The 16,807-nt window shown below is 51.0% G+C and overlaps 1 protein-coding gene across 1 annotated transcript; it reads right to left on the reverse strand.

Moving 5' to 3' along the window:
- Positions 1-213: 213 nt before the first annotated feature.
- LOC114014280 (vigilin-like) lies at positions 214-15,824 on the reverse strand. Its single transcript, XM_055697983.1, is given in 17 exon segments — positions 214-453; positions 744-875; positions 1,042-1,128; positions 1,461-1,574; positions 1,836-1,916; positions 2,834-2,893; positions 3,753-3,857; positions 4,419-4,526; positions 4,741-4,779; positions 4,782-4,949; positions 5,790-6,005; positions 6,480-6,686; positions 8,313-8,534; positions 9,096-9,128; positions 14,715-14,956; positions 15,230-15,434; positions 15,735-15,824. Coding segments are annotated over 17 exon segments (2,319 nt in total). The 3' UTR covers positions 214-243.
- Between the last annotated feature and the right edge of the window lie 983 nt (positions 15,825-16,807).

Genomic DNA, 16,807 nt, shown 5'->3' on the forward strand with positions numbered 1-16,807 from the left:
AAATAACCCTATAAAATAAGATAATCATTTCAACTTTTTAACAAATCGACAAAAATTTCATTCATAATAGGGGGGATCTAGGTGGAATAGACCTTTCCATTTTCTTTCTTCAACGATTTCCTGACTTGATGGTCTCCTTCCCTCCTTCAGGTGCCCACCTTTTCTTTTCTAGTTACTCAGACTAGATGCCTTTCTCAACACAGAGCATTGCCATTTATTTATTTATTAAGACCTTGTGCTGTTTCACAGGTGCAGCAGCTCTTTCTTGGCTTTCTCCACACCCTGGGCTGGGCCCCTGATGATCACGCTGTCACTGCCAGAGCCCTTGGTGGGGAAGTGGATGTGGACTCCACCACAGTCCTCCACGATGGAGCGGACGAAGCGGCCTTTGGCACCAATGAGGGAACTGTGCAGTTTGGAAGGAATAGAGACCTCCACCTCTGTGCTGTTGGCCTAAGGGAGGACAGTACCAGCCTCTTGAGTCAAGCTGCAGAAATGTGTTTGCACCCACTCTGCTTACCCTCTGACTCCCACCTTGCTAGGAGCTTTATAGAGCTGGAAGAAATGCCTGAGCAGAGGGTTTGGAGACTGGCTACTCCTGACAGGAGCAGTCACAAACTTTGGTTTACAAGTCAAGAACAGACCTCCACCCTGCCCTCACCCATTACAACCACGTCTGTACCTGTGTCTTCTAGCAACATTGTCAAGTCCCTCAGCTACAAAAGGCCGGTTGCTTCACTAACCAGCTCCTTCTGGGTGGCAAGAATCCTGTGGTGAGCAGCCTCACAGTTTGCCCTCTTGCCTGTGATAACAACTGTCTCCGAGTTGCTGTTCTTTGCTGGGAGATCAATTTTGGTGTTGCTTTCTTTACGGATCTGCCACAAAGGAAAAAAAAAATATCATCTCAGAAGTGTCCCATGTCAGAAGAAAAGCCCTTGCAGGCTATATTGGACATCACCAATGAGCAGGAGAGAGCATCCAGTGGGATTTTGCTGCAGGCAGTGATCATCACGAGCACTTGAGTTAGGAACAATATCTCACCTTCTTGATGTTGGCACCTCCTTTCCCTACGATGTTCTTGTGGAACTGTTTGCAGATGGGGACAGAAATAGAAAAGCTGTTTTCAACCTAAGGGAGAAAGGAAGGGAGAACTGAAGATTACACTGTCGTGGCAAGGGAGGCCCGACTTCAGGAGCTCTGATAAACGAGCTTTTGAAAACAGGCTTAGACCCAAGGAAGTTCTCTATACGAGGGACTTTTGTAAGACTAAACAAAGGCAAGGACGTTCCCCTATAGCCTTCACATAACAGGTACTACCCCCTGCCTCCATTCAGCCAAAACAGCGCCGACAGCTCCCTCCTCTTGAGGTGTTTTAGCTCTACCCAAGCCAGTAGAGCTCTGCTTTGCCCCAGGGTTATCCAGGCACGGAGGAGGGAAGTGCAGGCAGAAGACCTCCTTACCAGGTCTGCCACCATCTTTTGCGTGTACTCGGTGCACTTCTCCACCTCGTTTTTGGGACCTCGGAGTTGGACGATGTCACTCTTGTGTGCAGGGTCTGGGAAGCTGATGATAACCTGCAGGAGCGGTCATTTATAGTTAGCTCAAGCAAAAGCAAGAACCCTTGTGTCAGACACATGCAAAGGTTGGGGGGATCCTACTCATGCCCTTTTCCCATTCAGAAAAGGGGAACCGTGTTAGCGGCCTCTGGCTAAAAGAACTATCTTCTCAGACACTTGCGCTACAGAGCCACTAAAGTTACGACTTCTGTGACGACAGGCCTACTACCCATGTAGGAAAGAACCCCTCTGGATTCCTCCTCTCCTACAAAGCCTTACCTCTGGGAATTGCTCCCGGATTTCCCAGACCCGCTCAGCCTTCTGCCCAATGACGGTCCGGTGGAATTTCTGCTCAACGATTAGGTCCGCAGCGTGTTCATTTTCCTGATGGGAACAGAGGGCACACTGAGTGTTCAGCCGGAGAGCCATCTACTTTGACTTAGCGGTTTGCTGCCCGACGGTTTACTTGCCAGCACTGTCCCTCTTTTCTCCAGACCAAATTCACTCTGCGTTGACAGAGAAGGGCTACCCGAGGGAACAGGGGAAGACATTTGTGAAGAGGAACTTGCACTTGTCATGAGATCCAAGTGCTCCGTGGGCAAGGGGCACACACTCGCACCAGAAGGTTACAAGGGAACACGAGAGCCCAAACCCTGCAGTCTCCCAAACATCACATCCTACTCACTCACCATGGGGACATGTTGCAGTGCTATCAAACTAGCAGACCACAACAAGGCTTTACCATTGGCCATATTCTACTGCCGGTGCCGTAGCACCTTCCTCCAGAGGCCAGACCACACTGCTCCTCCTCCAGCTGACACCCTCTCCCACAAGCCACAGGGCTATTTAACCCCTTAGCGGGAACCAGCTACACCTGCACGTCGTCCACGTCAATCAACCCACTGCCTCTGAGGCAAGGCCACAGCTGCGTGTTATCAATGCTAATCAACCCACCGCCTTCATTCCTCTACAGGGAGAAGCTCACCAAGCACATTTCCACCACCCACAACTGGCTGCTAAAATGTCATTCGCACAGAGAAGTAATTCCACTACTGTTCAGGCTCCCAAGGTACTTTCACCCGTTAAAGCCATCGCAAGGCCTCACGGCCCATTTCTCTCCTTGTACCACCACCACTCCAGAAAAGCAGAGGAAATGTGATGGAGACAGCACACTGGGTGAGCTACAGAGCCCCTGATACCATCTACTAAACACGAAGAGTGTGAGCATGGGAAGGACTAGAAAGGCACTCCACTTACCGTTTAGCTGCTTTCTTGCCAATGAGGGGTCGGTGGAATTGGTGGTCAGCCTTGATTATTGCGTAATCCATCCCGTGGATCTAAAAAGAATTATATTTTATATATATATATGTATGTGTGGATAACTGGCTAGCTGAAAAGGGTCACATAGACATAGTCCAGCTGGCTGGACAAAAATGCACATCGCTCTCAGCTTATCTGAAGTAAAGCAAAATACACTGTCTTTGGCTGTCCTTGTTACACAGTAACAGGAAGATTTTGGTGGGAAAAGAATGTTGCAGGTGGGAACAGAAAACTACAGAAGAGAAACTAGGGGCGGACTTGATATTTAGGTAACTAACCAATAATGAGCTTAACTTTTGTAATATGTATGAGCTAATTATAAGAAGGCATAAAAGGTGACTGTAAGGGACAATAAACGAAGTCTGCTGATCACTCATATTGAGCGACTGTGTCTTCCCTCCGTCGCGACATGTATGTATGTACAATATTATATATTATATTATATAGGGCCAGGTAGGACAGGCCACCACTTCTGTCTCGTGCCCTAAGTAACTGCCTACTGCCAGTATTGGCACTGACTCACCAGCGGTCAGCTACAAGCACTTCTGCTCTTAAGCAGAGCACAAGCATTCCTCTGCTTTGAGAAGAGAGCATTGTGCTCATGAAACATTGAAAAGACTGACTTCTATGCCTCTCCAGCTATAACAAAGAGAATCCTTCCTTCTCCGCACCAAAAAAATTAATGCTGACTTTTCAAGGATGCTATGGATGAGGTTCATAACCAAGGGGTGTCATCCACCTGCCACACAATTTGTCTCCTGCAAGTTCGATTAAGCATGTCAAGACATCCTATGGATGTGACAAACACCTCATCACCTCTGCTCTGTTGCCCCTTCTTCCCCCAGTTTCTTACTGGAACTAGTAACTCCAGCTCACCAGTTCCTTGAGCATGGCTTCAATCTGTTCCTGAGCCACATGCACATCTTCTGTAGGTCCTTCCAAAGTGATGTTATCCTCTCCTCCAGTGAATTTGATGTGAACCTTGAGGTGAAGGACAATGAATCTCTTCAGAATTTGCCAAGATCCAAGCCAGGCCAATGCTCTTGGTCAGGCCTACACCATCGATCCCTGCCACTAAGAGATGCGCCTCCTCCCAAAAAGCCCAAACAAAATCCCCACAATTTTACGAGTCAGTAACTTAACGATTTCGGCCATATGGCAGTGCCTAGAGCCCAAGGCTCTGGTGCTGCCCCGGTTTCTGCAACGGCTTTGGAGAAGTTTACTCATTTAGCCTTTATCTAGATACCGTCTAACTCCCCAGGGAGAAGCCTTGCTGCACTCGCCATTTCCAGGTATCCTACTACATCAGTTCTCAAAACAGCACCACATAAAGCTTCCTTGGAAGGGCTCAACCCATGACAATAACATAGGAGGAGCAGTGTTTGCAGCAGTAAAAGAGAGGGTTCCCTTGAACAGCAAAGATCTGTGTCATTTCCCCCTGGGTTTACCCACGCTAGAATACACCTCTCTCTTTCGTGACGAGTGATCTGGACTAAACCTTTTTCTACGCCGAGGGTGCTAAGCTAACCAGCTCATCCATACCTTTGGCATCTGCTGAGTTATTTTGGCCAGGTTCTGTCCTTTCTTTCCAATAATGAAACGATGAAGCCAAGAGGGGGCAGAGACCGAGGAGATGGTAAAACTGTTGGCCTGAGAGACAGAAAAACAGAGAAGCTGTTTGATGGACAAACTGGAAGAGGCCTTCACAACAATTCAGTTCCAATTCCCATGCTGCACCTCCGGTATTGACTTCTAAGCTGCACCTCTAATGGCCCAAGAGAGAGCACCCCCGCTACACCTGTCAGTGCTCACAAATGGATCTTCATGGGACCTTCAAAGGAGGCCTAGCCCATCTTGTCAGTACCTTTGCATAGACGTCAGTCAATGCTTGCCCAAGTTTTTCAGAGGCTCGCCTCGCAGTATCACCGTCCCCGAGCTCCTGTCAGTGGCTGGGATCTCGACAGAGACTCCAGTCTTCTCCAAGATCTCCTGCAGGGAATTCCCCTTGGGGCCGATGACATACTTGTGCTGGGACTTCTTCACCTCCACTGCAAGAGTAGTAGTCTTCTTTTTCTGTAGGGGCAGAGACACTGAGGCATCAATCACAAGGGGGCGGGGAAGGACAAGAGCGACAGGAAGAGGCACAAGATGCAGTCAAACTCTGCACCCAGCAAAGAGCAAAGCCAAGCTGAGCACAGTGGCTCGGCAGCACCCTAGCACCCCTTGGACCCCTGCCTACAGAAAGCCTTGTGCTCAAAAATTCACAGGGCAAGTACACAACTAGCATGCTGTGTCAAGCTCCCTGGGACACGGCATGCAAGAGACCACACACACACACACACAGGCATGTCGTTGTCGTCGTCCCCGTCCCCCCGTTGGACAACAGGGTTCAACTCCCAGCCGTCTCCCAGGCAGTGCTGTGATGCAACACTGTGCAGGCTATAAGCCGATTGTTGAAATCCGGACTGGTACAAATACAGACCTAACCACGAGGAAAAACAGCCCAGCAACCCACAACAAGGATATTCACAGCAGCGTTGGCTGTGGGAAATAAACTGGAGTGACATTCACTCTTCAGCAACTTCTACTTAGGTAGCAACTTTGATACTGTCAGCTGGCCACCACTGTAGACTTCACGCTTCTTTCCTTCCTTAGTAGCACCGGTGTGAACAAGAGCTCTTGGTGGCCTGCTAAGTCCCACGATACAGAAAAGCGAGAAATCTGTCACCTCCCTGATAGTATCAGCCCAGCTCCCACTCTGCCGAGTGAGGAAACGGTAGGATTCGGGGTCATGTACTGCAAGGGCTGCTGAGCCAGGTGCAACAGAGGGATGCACAAAAGTAGAACAAGAAGGGAAGAGTGCCTAGGAGCAGGTGCCAGGGGAAGGTGGGAAGCTTTATGGACCATCCGTACCTTCTCCTCATAGATCTTCTTAACTCGAGCCACAGCCTGGGCTAGTTGCTCCTTTTCTCCGCTGAAGACTATCTCGGCCTTGTTGACACTGGGTGGAGGAATGTCGATGCGCGTCCCTGTGTCCTGCATGAGCTCCCTCACCAGCTTGTTGTAAGGGCCGGCAATGAAAGGGTGGTACACTTTCTCCACGTCCAGCCGCTCCACGGCACGCTTATCCTGGAAGAGCCCGCAACAGACCTTGGTGGGAACTGCCCTCTGTATTACAGTCTCTGCCAGGCACAGCTAAGTTCCCAGGGGTGTCCTGCCTGACACTCTGGCCCAAGCAACCTTCTTAGTTTGCGGGCTTGTAGATCTCCACCTCTTTCCATCTACAAATACGGTTGCTGCTGCTGCTCCTTGTTTACGATATTCACCCCTGTGATCTCCTGCCTTATCTCAGCTGGCACCTAAGACGCGTCGCTTCAACTATCAAATGCTTGTTTTGGCCTCAGAGATGGACAAAACGCAGCACAAGAAGTTTCAGGACCTGGCAGCGGTGCTCATACAGCCGGCGAGTGGCACAGTATACCACTCTGTTCAGGCTAACGTTAGCCACTGACTGTAGCCACGGTGGCTGCAAACCCCGACTATACCGTGGGGAAGCACAATGGCTGACCAGCTAATGCCATGAGAGAGATCATACTGAGGTACCTGCTCAGCGGAGATAAGCAGGATCTCGTGCCGGGCCTTCTCAATCCCTTCTTTAGTGCCGCTGATCTTGATCTGGTTGCTGGGGTCATCTGGGCGGGGGACCTGCATTTTGGTTGCAGTTTTGAGCTTCAGGTCCTGCAGCCTCTCACCCTTCTTTCCAATGACAAAACAGTGGTGCTCCTTGGGGATGGCAACTGTTGCTGAAGCCTGCGGCAGAAGAACTAAGCGTCTGTGAAAAGCCTTGCCTGCACTGGCAGATCCACAGGAACAGAGCCAGGGAAAGCAAGGTAGACGCTGCTCAGCGGTACTGCTCCTCAGAGCAAACACAACGCCTTCCCAGCACATTCTGTCCGAGGGCTGACACTGTACCAGCTGATCTACAGTGCCTCTATGCCAGGAGTATAAACCCCACCTTTCCCTCAAAACCCTTCTGTTTGCACAGGAGCAGTACCCTGAATTAGCAAAGGCCTTCCGACACAGACGAGGAGGTGCCTCTCCTCCAGTGTAAGACACCAGACAACAACTGAGATGGCAGCGCACAGCTGGAGTTTATCTGAACTCTGACATCTGCTGCCAAGGCTACAGAGAACAAGACATACAGTATGACTCCTAGGAAAGAGAAATTCAACACCAGAAACCTACTGCAGGAGGCAGGCAGCTAGCACATGCTTACCACTACTGAAGTGCTAAGGTGTCTTCAAGTGTAGCACATGCTGCTCCTGGAACTGCTTCTAGAAGGCCCCACATGCAAAAGGGGTCCTTCTCAATCTACCATTAAAGGGATGCTCTATACAAGGGCTTCCCGACTTCTTCCCTTCTCACTGAGTTTTTGCAGGTCTGGTAGCTGATGACTGCTATCGTGCTCCTGATCCCTCTGATTAGGTAACCACTAACAGCAATCAGACAATGAAAATGCAAGCTATAATGGAAAAATAAAAGATGAAGAAAAGATCACTCAGTGTGACTTTTCAGCTCTGTGTTCCTGTCCTGAAGCCAGCCAAGCCTAAGAGAAGCTGGAACAGAGACACAGCTTCCAGACCTGGGGCCAGGGCAGTAGGAGGTATATTTGAGAACAGTGGCTCATGGATCTGTGGCGGCACAACCTGAACTGTTTTTTCAGATGCACTTTGTGGATGTAGGGTTTCGTTCCTTTCTCTTTCCTCTGGCAGGGTATGACACAGGGGCTGAACAGCGCTAAGCAGACATGGTATTAACATCACATTACCTACCTTTGGCATTATACTTTAAAACACACTGCAACACCTGGCTGCGATACATCCTAACAAGAGCTACCACCTTAACTATGAGCTCAAGAACCATAAGGGAAGAGATCAAAACCTAGAGGACTGAAGCAACTGAAACAACAGGGTTGTGGCTCCTTACCAGTGTGCCTTGAGTTACACAAGGCAGAACCCTGACCTGAAGCTTTTGGCAGGACTTCCTTTTCTCTACTTTTCTTTCTCCCAGCCTTCCACGTTCTCCTCTGAAGGACTTCAGGAAAAGCACAGTCCCATTCTCACACACTACTAGCTTTGTGTGTGAGGCTCCTGCACCAGCACCTCAGCACAAAGTCACTGGTTGCAACTCAAATGTTCCAGAGATGGCAGACTCCACGCTTCATGCAACACCACGGCCTGTAATTAACTTGGAACCCTATTTGAAGCCTCATTCCCATTCCAAATTGCCAATTGGGTGCTTTGAAAACGTATGGCGAAGCTGAATTAGTCACGTAACAGCATACCTCTTTGTCTTACAAGCACACGGGCCCAAGGGTCTCAAAGCATTTGCGAGTCTTGGGGAAGAGCAAAGACGAAGGCAGAAACAGTTAGATGCCCTCTCCTGAGTCTGCAGTCGAGCGACAATCTGCTTCCGAGCCTTCGTGACTGCTTCCGGCTTGCCAGAGACCACGATCGAAAGGCCCTGGTCCTTTGCGAGAGACAGCTCCAGGTGAGCTCCCGTCTTCCGCATGATGTCAAGGCAGATCTTGGCCTGCTCGCCTTCTCCAAACTGATTCATGTCCTTGTATTTCCTCTCCTCCAGTGGCACATGGAACACCTGCTCAGCCACGGGACAGACAAAAGCAGGGCACAGCAAGGTGCCAGTGTGCTTTTGATTATCAGTGTCTCCCTCTCTTACTGCCATACAGGAGGACTTCACTGGTGTACTAAGTTCCCAGATTTAGGCGACCCATCAGCCTTTCCAGTGGAGACACCAGCTGCAGTACGAGGGCACGGCAGCAGGCAGTGTGTCCCAAACTGAGTGCTCTCCTAAAGAACATGCTGTTGGGGGGGGGGGGGGGGGGGGCGGAGAGGAGGGGGAACACTTCAATGCATTAGCACTCGCTCCTTGAATTCTGCAATCCTCCCTTCAGGCCTGTTCCAGCTATCTGTGGAACAGGGATGCAGAGCTTCTTCTGGGCAGTTTTTCAACACATCCCTCCCCCTCCGGAGCAGTCCTAGCATTCAGCTGCGGTCTTCCTTGTGCCTCAGAGCAAAGTACAGCAAAGAGGCAGTTACTCTGACACACTAAGGGATTTCATACTCCAGGGAAAGCTTCACTTCACCTACTTTTTGGAGGGATGAAAAGGAGGGAGATAAGACACCCACTCCCACCAACCTGAGTGATGACAGAAGCCTTTATTGGCTGCACCTGTTCTGATTCTTTGGCCACCCAGAAGTTTACATCTCAGTCCTTCCCGGCTTTGGAATCATCTCACACGTTGTAACGTATTATGCAGGCAAAAAAGAACCATTCGGCTACATAGGAATAGTCTGAGCTATACTATCGATTGGATTCCTGGGCTTTGTCGTATGAGCCCACCACATATTCACTGTAGGAACAGACGCAGACACCCGAGCATACTTCACCTCCGCCACTATAATCATCGCCATCCCAACCGGCATTCAGGTATTCAGCTGACTAGCCACACTACACGGAGGCACCATCAAATGAGATCCACCGATACTGTGAGCCTTGGGCTTCATCTTCCTCTTCACAATTGGAGGACTAACAGGTATCGTACTAGCAAACTCCTCATTAGACATTGCCTTACACGACACATACTATGTAGTCGCCCACTTTCATTACGTCCTCTCAAGAGGAGCTGTATTTGCCATCCTCGCTGGATTTACCCACCGATTCCCACTATTTACTGGATACACCCTGCACCCCACATGATCTAAAACCCACTTTGGAATTATATTCACAGGCGTAAACCTAACATTCTTCCCCCAACACTTCCTAGGTCTAGCCGGCATACCACGACGTTACTCAGACTACCCCCACGCCTACACCCTATGAAACACCCTATCCTCTATTGGCTCCCTAATTTCAATAACAGCCGTAATCTTACTAATATTCATCATCTGAGAGGCATTTGCAGCAAAACGAAAAGTCCTCCAAACAGAATTAACCGCTACCAACATCGAGTGAATCTATGGCTGCCCACCCCCCTATCACACCTTTGAAGAACCAACCTTCGTCCAGACCCAAGAAAGGAAGGAATCGAACCCTCACACGCTGGTTTCAAGCCAACTGCATCAAACCACTCATGCTTCTTTCTTATGGAGTGTTAGTAAACCCATTACACAGCTTTGTCAAAGCTAAATGTACACCCCTACCATGGCCAAGCAATCCCAAGTCGGATCCCAAGACGCCTCCTCACCCATCATAGAAGAACTCATAGAATTCCACGCCCACGCCCTAATAGTTGCACTCGCAATCTGCAGCCTAGTTCTCTGTTTGCTGACACTTACACTAGCAGAAAAACTATCCTCCAACACCGTAGATGCACAAGTAGAACTCATCTGAACAATCCTACCCGCCACCGTCCTCATCCTACTCGCCCTACCATCTCTACAAATTCTATACATAATAGACGAAATTGATGAGCCCAATTTAACTCTGAAAGCCATCGGACACCAATGGTATCGAGCCTACGAATACACAGGCTTCAAAGACCTAATATTCTACTCCTACATAATCCCAACCACAGAACTCCCTCCAGGGCACTTCCGACTCCTAGAAGTAGACCATCGCATTGTAATCCCAATGGAATCCCCCATCCGTATCATCATCACCGCCAACGACGTACTCCACTCATGGGCTGTCCCATCCCTGGGGGTAAAGACCGACGCAATCCCAGGACGACTTAACCAAACAGCCTTCATCACAACCCGACCGGGCATCTTCTACGGCCAATTCTCAGAGATCTGTGGAGCCAACCATAGCTACATACCAATCGTGGTAGAATCAACCCCCCTAGCCCATTTCGAACGCTGATCCACGCTCCTATCATCCTAATCATTGAGAAGCTATGTACCAGCACTAGCCTTTTAAGCTAGAGGAAGAGGACAACCCACCCCTCCTTAATGACATGCCCCAACTAAACCCAAATCCATGATTCCTAACCATGCTTGCCACCTGAACGATCTTCTCGCTAATCATCCAACCTAAACTCCTACCATTCACCCCCATCAACCGCCCCCCAAACAAAACCAACGTCCCTGACAAATCCACCCCCTGAACCTGACCAAGAACCTAAGCTTCTTTGACCAATTCTCAAGCCCCTATTTAATAGGCATACCCTTAGCCCTCCTCTCTATTCTCTTTCCCACCCTATTATTCCCCTCCCCCAACACCCGATGAATCAACAACCGCCTCACCACCCTTCAATCCTGACTAATTCACCTAATCACAAAACAACTAGTAATACCCCTAGACAAAAAGGGCCACAAATGAGCGCTAATCCTCACATCCCTAATAATACTGCTCCTTACAATCAACCTCCTAGGCCTACTACCCTACACATTCACCCCCACTACCCAACTATCCATAAACATAGCACTAGCCTTCCCATTCTGACTCGCCACCCTCCTCACAGGATTACAAAACCAACCCACAGTCTCCCTAAAACACCTACTGCCCGAAGGCACCCCCACCCCGCTTATTCCCGCCTTAATTATAATTGAAACCACAAGCCTACTTATCCGCCCACTAGCACTTGGAGTCCGACTTACAGCAAACCTAACAGCAGGACACCTACTCATCCAACTCATTTCCACAGCCACTGCCACCCTTCTTCCCATCATACCCGCAGTCTCCGCTCTAACCATGCTAGTCCTTCTGCTGCTCACCATTCTAGAAGCAGCAGTAGCTATAATCCAAGCATACGTCTTCGTTCTCCTACTAAGCTTATACTTACAAGAAAACATCTAATGGCCCACCAAGCACACCCCTTCCACATAGTAGACCCCAGCCCCTGACCAATTTCCGGAGCCGCTGCCGCCCTCCTCACTACCTCAGGACTGGCCATGTGATTTCACTACAATTCCCCCCAGCCCCTGGCCTTAGGCCTAATCTCCATAATTCTTGGAATACTCCAATGATGACGAGACATTATCCGAGAAAGTACATTCCAAGGCCACCACACACTCCCAGTACAAAAGAGCCTCCGATATGGAATAATCCTGTTCATCACATGAGAAGTATTCTTCTTCCTGGGCTTCTTCTGAGCCTTCTTCCACTCACTCATTACCTACCTTTGGCATTACACTTTAAAAAACACTGCAACACCTGGCTGCGATACATCCTCACAAGAGGCCACGTGTTATCTGGCTGCCTCTCCTGGAGACCACCACGGGGGTCCTGGCAGAACTCCAGGAATGAGGGACGCAGCTTGATGCAAGCAAATGTCGATTTAGTGTACACAGTCACGAGTTTATATATGTTTTCAGAAGCTGCGTGCTTTAAACAGATTGGTTCTTTAGGCTAAGAATTACATACTAGGCAATCCCTGATTGGTGGTTAACTACAAAGGACACTTTCATCAATTAACAGCAAGGTGTTACCTTTTCTTGGCACCATCCGTCTCCCACTCCCCTGTGCTCTGCAAACATGCCTCATCATGTTAATTGCTGTCTAGACAAGCTCGAGCACATTCCCCTCAGCTAACCGATTGCCGCACATGGTCCTAGTTTGCAGACCGCTCCTGCACTCCTCCGCTCCCCCTCATTCCTCGCTTACTGGGAGCAAGGGGGCAGAGGGACTCCAATCCTTAAGCAGATGGTCTTCTTCCGAACGCCCATCCCTTTTGCACTGTGCACACTGATTATCACCCAACCGAGGGCTGGGCCGCAGTCCCCCTCTGGGGGCTCTGCCCTGTCCTCAGGACCTTCCCCTCACCCTACTATTTTACTCTGATACCGCCAACAAGCGACAATTTACTCTTTCCTTTTGACTCTCTCTATGTCAATATGCAATCCAAGCAACACCCAACAGCTTTCCCCTGTCTTGAGCAATCACTTCCTTGTAGCTTTTGTAATTTTCTTCTAATACCATCGCAGGATTGGCCCACCAATAGAGGGGCTGATTGATCTCATCCCTCTTAAGATTCAGGGTCAATACTTGTAGAGTTGCAGGCTACCTCCTTCATTCTGTTCTGCAGATCTGGGGGGGGCTCTTGGCTATCGTGCCTAGCCTCGTACCGTTCAGACATGGTTATTGCCTTAGCCACAGCATTTTGAATGCCAAATAGAATCCCTTTCTGATACCGAGTCCAAAGTTGCCTGGGTCCGTTAACATGCAGGTCCCAGTTTGGACCAACAGAGGGGAAATGATGCTCCACAGTTCCTGTTTTAACCTCAGCTTCCACATGTATTCTAGCGGCTTGACAAATCATCTCCTTCTCACTACTATCAAACAAAACCTGCAGTACTGCCGCTATATCCTTACACTCTGGATCATCCTGTGTTTTAACCATCATTATTTCAAAAACACCAGCCGCCTTCTCAGGGTCGTCTCGGTAATTTCCTGCGGTTGCTTTTCAATTCTTCAACTCCGTTACTGAAAATGGGACCCTCACCATAATGGGTCCTTCGTTTCCCACAGCCTGGCACAGGGGAGTCTGTATCACTTCCCCTGGTCTGGCCCGCTCCCACCCTGCGGCTGCGCTAAAACCTTCTCCCTCTTCACAGCCACTTTCCCTGCCACCAGCCTCGTCAGCTCGCCTGCCACCACTTTCTCTTACCCTGCTCACATCACTAATATCAGCATCAGAACTCTCTCCCCGTCTCTGCTGGGCTTCAACCATTAACTCTAAACCATTGTCTCTAAACCTCCTTCTTTCTTGTAGTCGTTACAATTTTAAACACCTCTGTCTTATACTACAAGCAGAGCAGACCCTTTTCAATGACCTCTTCTTATCCTTTCCCAAAGCCAAGAGAAAAGGATCTCAGGAAGGTAAATTTGTACCACACTGGTTTTGCCATTCAGAATGGGTCTTTACAGTGGAAGAAAGATCAGCGTATCAAACTCTGTCCCTTTTCCTTTCCTGCCTTCAAAACAACATCAGCGGTAACATCATACAATAATGCAAACTGCCATTTTCCCCCGTCACCCAGTTTATACAGAGACCACCCCTGAGTACACTATTGCACTAGGGTGCTTTTAGTTACATTTCCCTCAGAACTACCCCTTGATTCTTCCCAGTGTCCCAAAACACATCCCAGGGGAGACTGCTGTAAAATACCACGGCCGTGTACACTGACCAGGGCCCGTTTCCTTTTAGTGTCCTGAACATTTTATCATACACATGTGTAGAAGTATTTTCAGATGTTCAGAGTGCACTCTACTAGACACACACACACACACAACATTAATATACTTGAGTACGTCAGGCAGAAATTTTACCAGACACATTGTTTGCAGGAGAGCCCTCAATAACCCAACCCAGCGGGGCTTTTGCCTCTGCTTAGGGGCAGGTATCCCAGACCACCAGGAATGCCTGACATCTTACCAGGGGAACGTTGCTTTGGAGTCGTTGGTCCGGGAATCAAAGGTCTTCCCCAAGAGTCCCTCACTGCCGGCTGGAATTGCTGTGATCCGCAGCTCCACCAGCGCTCAATAGCGGAGTCTCACCTGGGTCACCAGAAAATGATCCCGTAAAGGCGGTCACGGTGAAAAACCCTCTCAGACTTGATGTGAAGTTTCAGAAGGCGGGCATTCTTTATGACAGCGCTGGGAGCACGGGGGAGTGCTCACCAAGGTACTCGAGGGTACACATTACATACAGCAGAGTACTTGCACGCTCACAGTGCATCACACATGCACACTCTACCAAGTTGTCTCCTCTTGCGGCCAGAACTTCCCCACTCAGAACTTGCCTGCACACGTCTTTCTCCCAGGATGGACCAGGCACAGACAACCACTGGGGGAGTGTGCTCAGCTTTTATTGACCTCAGAAAGTGTCCAGGGTGGAGAGGAGTCTGGCAGCACAATGTCCTCGTGGCAGCTGAACGTGTTGGGCGCCGTCCATGCACCCATGCCTCGTGTGCCTCCCTGTGCCACACCCTCTGGGTACCGCACAGGATCAGGGCCAGCTGCCATCTCTGGGGACCCCTCTGCCAGCACGGCGCTGCTGCTCTCGCTGTGGCCTGATGCAAGTACAGCAGAAAGCCTTGCGCAGAGCCCTGAGCACCCTGCGGAAGAGGGAGGGCCGTCGCTGTCAAGCTGGGGCATGCGGGAGGGCAGCCATGCCTGTGGAAGGAAGACAAGTGTAGGCAGGGGGCTGGGCAGGTACCGGGCAAGATCCTGCCTGCTCCCCGCCACCGAGAGCTTTCCCCAGGGAGTGGTGGCCAGGGAACGGCCAGCCCCCATGCACGCAGTCCTTCTGCTTTGGCCTGGGTGCACATTGCTGGGACACCTGGGCTAAGCCTTCCCTTGCCAGGCCAGCGCTACACGCAAGGATGTACCTGGGTCATCCTCGGGCTCATCCCTGGGCTCGGAGCAGGGCCACGTGTTATCTGGCTGCCTCTCCTGAAAACCACCACGGGGCTCCTGGCAGAACTCCAGGAATGACGGGTTGACCCAGATGCTGTAGATGATGATTCCCGCTCGGCACAGCTCTATATCATCATGTTCCCAGTTTTCCTCCTCAGACAAGAACCTTGGCGCACCCTATAAAAACATTAAGGGCAAAAGGAGACCTAAGCATCTGTAACTGGGTGCCGGGGGAAACACAGGCGTTTAGGGATATGGATTAGTGGTAGAATATGCAGTGCTATGTGTCAGGTTGGTTAGGATTATGGTCTCTGCAGCCAGAGGAGGGCTGTGCGTCACCTCTGTGCTGGGAGGCCACTTACACGGGGAGAAGAAGAGCACAGGCAGGGGATGGAGGGGATGTCAGCGGGATGACACGGACAGTACAAGCCATCTCCCTGTCACACATGCCCTGGACACTGTGCCTGACTGCAGTACCTCGTGATGCAGCCTGCTGTTGGGCTGGGGGCGGGCGTTTGCCTCCTCATCCGTGGGCATCTTTGGCGGCGTCTGCCGATGACCGGCCATGGTCACCCAGGGAGATGCTGCCTCCTGAGGGAGTGGCTCTCCTGGGAGTAGGCACCCAGGGCTCTGGCTCCTTAAATACCCGCGGGGTCACCGTGGGGACCCGCATCACAATGACCTCTGGGCACGGTGTGCCGCCTGCATCACAAAGCCCTGGCGATGCTGTGGAGCCTGGCGGGGACTGGCTGTGCCCAGCTGTGCCCGGCGTGGGGCAGCCCCTGCTTGCCCCTCACAGAGGCCCCAGCAGGCCCGAGCCCGCACCTCCCACATCCCCCCGGTGCCAGCAGCCTCTGCAGAGCTCAGTCCTGTGTGCGTGCAGCAGCTCTGGCTGCCACCGCCCGGGGCCTTGTCCCCAGGCATGGCTCCCACGCAGGGCGCCCAGGCCTGGGGACGCTCCGGTGCCCGCCTACAGAACGCAGGGGAGGCCCGCAGGCCCGTGCCCAGAGGCCACTGGCCACGCCGAGCTGCTCCCGGCAGTCGCCATGGGCCGCGGGGTGACCAGCCCTCTCCCCAGCCGGCTCTGGGAGGTCCCTCCCAGGCTGCTCTTCTTCAGTGCCTTTCCTCCAGAGGTGGAGCGTGCAAGGGCTCACACCCACAGCCAGGACGAGGGAGCAGGGCTGCCTCCCTGGGGCTGACGCTCTGTGCTCCCTTTCCAGCTGGAATGAAAAGAAAAGCTGCCTTTGTTCCCAGTTACAACACAGAGAAACACCCGTGTCTCATGCACATGCCTGCACCTTTTCTGACAGAAAATGGCTTTGGGGCACAATGGAAACTCCTGGGGAGTTAAAAGAACCCATTAAAATAAACGCTGCTCAGCTGATGTTGGAGACCTTGGTATTAGACACCCAGACTTGTTCTCCTCCACGCAGTTGTCACTCCTGGACCAGGAACTGCTTGCTAGTGGGTGAATCTGACAGCAGCAGCTCCCAGGCAGAGCTGGGAGCAGCCCCTGGGGACATCTTTAGGCTTTACAGCAGTGTTTGCTG

The sequence above is a fragment of the Falco cherrug genome, chromosome 22 (genome assembly GCF_023634085.1).
Source record: "Falco cherrug isolate bFalChe1 chromosome 22, bFalChe1.pri, whole genome shotgun sequence".
In the NCBI taxonomy this organism is placed as follows: domain Eukaryota; kingdom Metazoa; phylum Chordata; class Aves; order Falconiformes; family Falconidae; genus Falco; species Falco cherrug.